The sequence below is a fragment of the Pseudochaenichthys georgianus genome, unplaced genomic scaffold, assembly GCF_902827115.2.
Source record: "Pseudochaenichthys georgianus unplaced genomic scaffold, fPseGeo1.2 scaffold_642_arrow_ctg1, whole genome shotgun sequence".
Lineage (NCBI taxonomy): Eukaryota > Metazoa > Chordata > Actinopteri > Perciformes > Channichthyidae > Pseudochaenichthys > Pseudochaenichthys georgianus.
Window position 1 is genome coordinate 32,501 of NW_027263198.1, and position 4,636 is coordinate 37,136.

Consider the following 4,636-nt stretch of genomic DNA (forward strand, 5'->3'; position numbering starts at 1 on the left):
TTAGAGAGGTAACTTCAGGTTAACTCTGGGTTAGAGAGGTAACTTCAGGTTAACTCTGGGTTAGAGAGGTAACTTCAGGTTAACTCTGGGTTAGAGAGGTAACTTCAGGTTAACTCTGAGGTTAGAGAGGTAACTTCAGGTTAACTCTGAGTTAGAGAGGTAACTTCAGGTTAACTCTGAGTTAGAGAGGTAACTTCAGGTTAACTCTGGGTTAGAGAGGTAACTTCAGGTTAACTCTGAGTTAGAGAGGTAACTTCAGGTTAACTCTGGGTTAGAGAGGTAACTTCAGGTTAACTCTGAGTTAGAGAGGTAACTTCAGGTTAACTCTGGGTTAGAGAGGTAACTTCAGGTTAACTCTGAGTTAGAGAGGTAACTTCAGGTTAACTCTGGGTTAGAGAGGTAACTTCAGGTTAACTCTGGGTTAGAGAGGTAACTTCAGGTTAACTCTGGGTTAGAGAGGTAACTTCAGGTTAACTCTGAGTTAGAGAGGTAACTTCAGGTTAACTCTGGGTTAGAGAGGTAACTTCAGGTTAACTCTGAGTTAGAGAGGTAACTTCAGGTTAACTCTGGGTTAGAGAGGTAACTTCAGGTTAACTCTGAGTTAGAGAGGTAACTTCAGGTTAACTCTGAGTTAGAGAGGTAACTTCAGGTTAACTCTGAGTTAGAGAGGTAACTTCAGGTTAACTCTGAGTTAGAGAGGTAACTTCAGGTTAACTCTGGGTTAGAGAGGTAACTTCAGGTTAACTCTGGGTTAGAGAGGTAACTTCAGGTTAACTCTGAGTTAGAGAGGTAACTTCAGGTTAACTCTGAGTTAGAGAGGTAACTTCAGGTTAACTCTGAGTTAGAGAGGTAACTTCAGGTTAACTCTGAGTTAGAGAGGTAACTTCAGGTTAACTCTGAGTTAGAGAGGTAACTTCAGGTTAACTCTGGGTTAGAGAGGTAACTTCAGGTTAACTCTGGGTTAGAGAGGTAACTTCAGGTTAACTCTGGGTTAGAGAGGTAACTTCAGGTTAACTCTGAGTTAGAGAGGTAACTTCAGGTTAACTCTGAGTTAGAGAGGTAACTTCAGGTTAACTCTGAGTTAGAGAGGTAACTTCAGGTTAACTCTGGGTTAGAGAGGTAACTTCAGGTTAACTCTGGGTTAGAGAGGTAACTTCAGGTTAACTCTGAGTTAGAGAGGTAACTTCAGGTTAACTCTGGGTTAGAGAGGTAACTTCAGGTTAACTCTGAGTTAGAGAGGTAACTTCAGGTTAACTCTGAGTTAGAGAGGTAACTTCAGGTTAACTCTGAGTTAGAGAGGTAACTTCAGGTTAACTCTGGGTTAGAGAGGTAACTTCAGGTTAACTCTGAGTTAGAGAGGTAACTTCAGGTTAACTCTGAGTTAGAGAGGTAACTTCAGGTTAACTCTGGGTTAGAGAGGTAACTTCAGGTTAACTCTGAGTTAGAGAGGTAACTTCAGGTTAACTCTGAGTTAGAGAGGTAACTTCAGGTTAACTCTGAGTTAGAGAGGTAACTTCAGGTTAACTCTGGGTTAGAGAGGTAACTTCAGGTTAACTCTGGGTTAGAGAGGTAACTTCAGGTTAACTCTGAGTTAGAGAGGTAACTTCAGGTTAACTCTGGGTTAGAGAGGTAACTTCAGGTTAACTCTGAGTTAGAGAGGTAACTTCAGGTTAACTCTGAGTTAGAGAGGTAACTTCAGGTTAACTCTGGGTTAGAGAGGTAACTTCAGGTTAACTCTGGGTTAGAGAGGTAACTTCAGGTTAACTCTGAGTTAGAGAGGTAACTTCAGGTAAACTCTGGGTTTCCTGTCCTACGACGCTGGTTCTCTTCTTACTGGGGTAGATCTCCATGGTAACTTATGCTGAACACCAAACCTGCTCCGAAGCACCGCCTGCTGACCAATCAGAGCTCAGTGTGTGGAGTTTAAAGCTATCAAGTCATATTACAGGATAGAGGAAATACAGAAAAGCTGCCGTTGCAGGAAAGATGGCCGTCAAAAATCTACTGACTGCGTGAACGTGAAATTTGTAGAATATCACCTTCCATCTTCAGAGCAATCTGACTATTATAACATTAGCGTTAAGAAAGCTTACTTACATATCTGCCACAACATAAGTACCCGGATCAGAGTACATTAAGTACAGTCCGCGGCATATCACTTCATAATGTATCATATATCTCCTGATCTGAGTCACTGAGCCGTGTCTGGCCGTGCAGCACTCACAGCGTCACAGACTGGATGCAGAAGTAATATTTTAAGCAACACGTTAAGTTGAGGAAACACTGGAGTCAGATGTAATGAAAGTCAGATGGTGTGTTAGACGGGCCGTGATATCATGAACCTGTTGATGGACGCATTCCAACACTTGTTCTGCTCCAGCTGTGTTCACCTTGCAGCTGCAGCTCTGAGGCTTTGATCCTGATCAAGTGTTTAAGTCATGTTTAAAGTGTAACTTCTTCATATGTCTAATATTATAGTTCACTTTTCATTCAGGAAGTGTGACGCTGCGCTGTCAGTGCGCTTCTCCATGTTTGTAATTGGTCAAATGTTGCTAGCCCCGCCCCTTTCATGTGAACACGCTCTCAGCTGGACAGAGAAACCCTGGCTTGAGTTACCGAGTTGATAACCAGCGTCGTAGGACCGCTTAGCGAGATCTCTTTGTTAGGGTTAGTTAAGATAACTCGGAGATGTTCAGGGTCTGTTGGACTGGATTCAGACTACAGGCCACTGTTGTTGACGTAGTGTTTCCAGTTGTTGACGTTGTGTTTCCAGTTGTTGACGTAGTGTTTCCAGTTGTTGACGTAGTGTTTCCAGTTGTTGACGGTGTGCTTCCTGTTGTTTACGCTGTGCTTCCTGTTGTTGACGCTGTGCTTCCTGTTGTTGACGCTGTGCTTCCTGTTGTTGTTTCAGAACCGGCCCCAGCAGCGGCCCGACGCCGGCCAGCTGTTGGTCGATACCAAGTTCTCGTTCCCGGTTCTGTTCCCGTATGCCCCGTCGGCGCTGAGCCTGGAGACGCTGCTCATCCCGGCCTCGCTCGGACTCGACTTCCTCAGCAGAGTCTGAGCCGATAAACATATTAATATCTTTATTAATATTTATCTACACAGCCACAGGCTTTAGCTTTAAACATGAACGTCTCTTCTTTTATATTTCTGTGTCTTTCTATCTTTCTGCTCAATTGTTTGATAAATGAATAACTAACTCGTGAAATTCACCAAACTGACTTCAATCTGCATTTTACCTGACATCTGAGTCTGAACCCCCTACACTCATTAACACTCTATTGAACTACACTCATTATGAACTACACTCATTATGAACTACACTCATTATGAACACTCTATTGAACTACACTCATTATGAACTACACTCATTATGAACACTCTATTGAACTACACTCATTATGAACACTCTATTGAACTACACTCATTATGAACACTCTATTGAACTACACTCATTATGAACACTCTGATGAACTACACTCATTATGAACACTCTAATGAACTACACTCATTATGAACACTCATTATGAACTACACTCATTATGAACTACACTCATTATGAACACTCTATTGAACTACACTCATTATGAACACTCTGATGAACTACACTCATTATGAACACTCTATTGAACTACACTCATTATGAACACTATTGAACTACACTCATTATGAACACTCTGATGAACTACACTCATTATGAACTACACTCATTATGAACACTCTATTGAACTACACTCATTATGAACACTATTGAACTACACTCATTATGAACACTCTATTGAACTACACTCATTATGAACACTCTATTGAACTACACTCATTATGAACACTCTAATGAACTACACTCATTATGAACACTCTGATGAACTACACTCATTATGAACACTCTAATGAACTACACTCATTATGAACACTCTGATGAACTACACTCATTATGAACACTCTAATGAACTACACTCTAATGAACTACACTCTATTGAACTACACTCATTATGAACACTCTAATGAACTACACCCATTATGAACACTCTGATGAACTACACTCATTATGAACTACACTCATTATGAACACTCTAATGAACTACACTCATTATGAACACTCTGATGAACTACACTCATTATGAACACTCTAATGAACTACACTCTAATGAACTACACTCTAATGAACTACACTCTATTGAACTACACTCATTATGAACACTCTATTGAACTATACTCTATTGAACTACACCCATTATGAACACTCTATTGAACTACACTCATTATGAACACTCTGATGAACGACACTCATTATGAACACTCTGATGAACTACACTCATTATGAACACTCTAATGAACTACACTCATTATGAACACTCTAATGAACTACACTCTAATGAACTACACTCTAATGAACTACACTCTATTGAACTACACTCATTATGAACACTCTATTGAACTACACTCATTATGAACACTCTAATGAACTACACTCTAATGAACACTCTATTGAACTACACCCATTATGAACACTCTATTGAACTACACTCATTATGAACGCTAGTTCTGGAGCTGGTTAGTTTTATTTATTCCCTGATGATTATTAATAATGTATTTTCTAAAGATCTCCTCACAGATTTACAGTGAAGTTTAA

The 4,636-nt window shown here is 40.3% G+C and overlaps 1 protein-coding gene across 1 annotated transcript in view; it reads left to right on the forward strand.

Moving 5' to 3' along the window:
• LOC117443624 (unconventional myosin-Vb-like) overlaps positions 1-3,838 on the forward strand; it is a gene marked incomplete at its 5' end in the record, with an annotated part of 35,721 nt that extends 31,883 nt beyond the window's left edge. The window contains one exon of the mRNA XM_071202625.1: positions 2,912-3,838. Coding sequence (XP_071058726.1) covers positions 2,912-3,064 — 153 coding nt within the window. The remainder of the gene's footprint in view (positions 1-2,911) is intronic.
• Between the last annotated feature and the right edge of the window lie 798 nt (positions 3,839-4,636).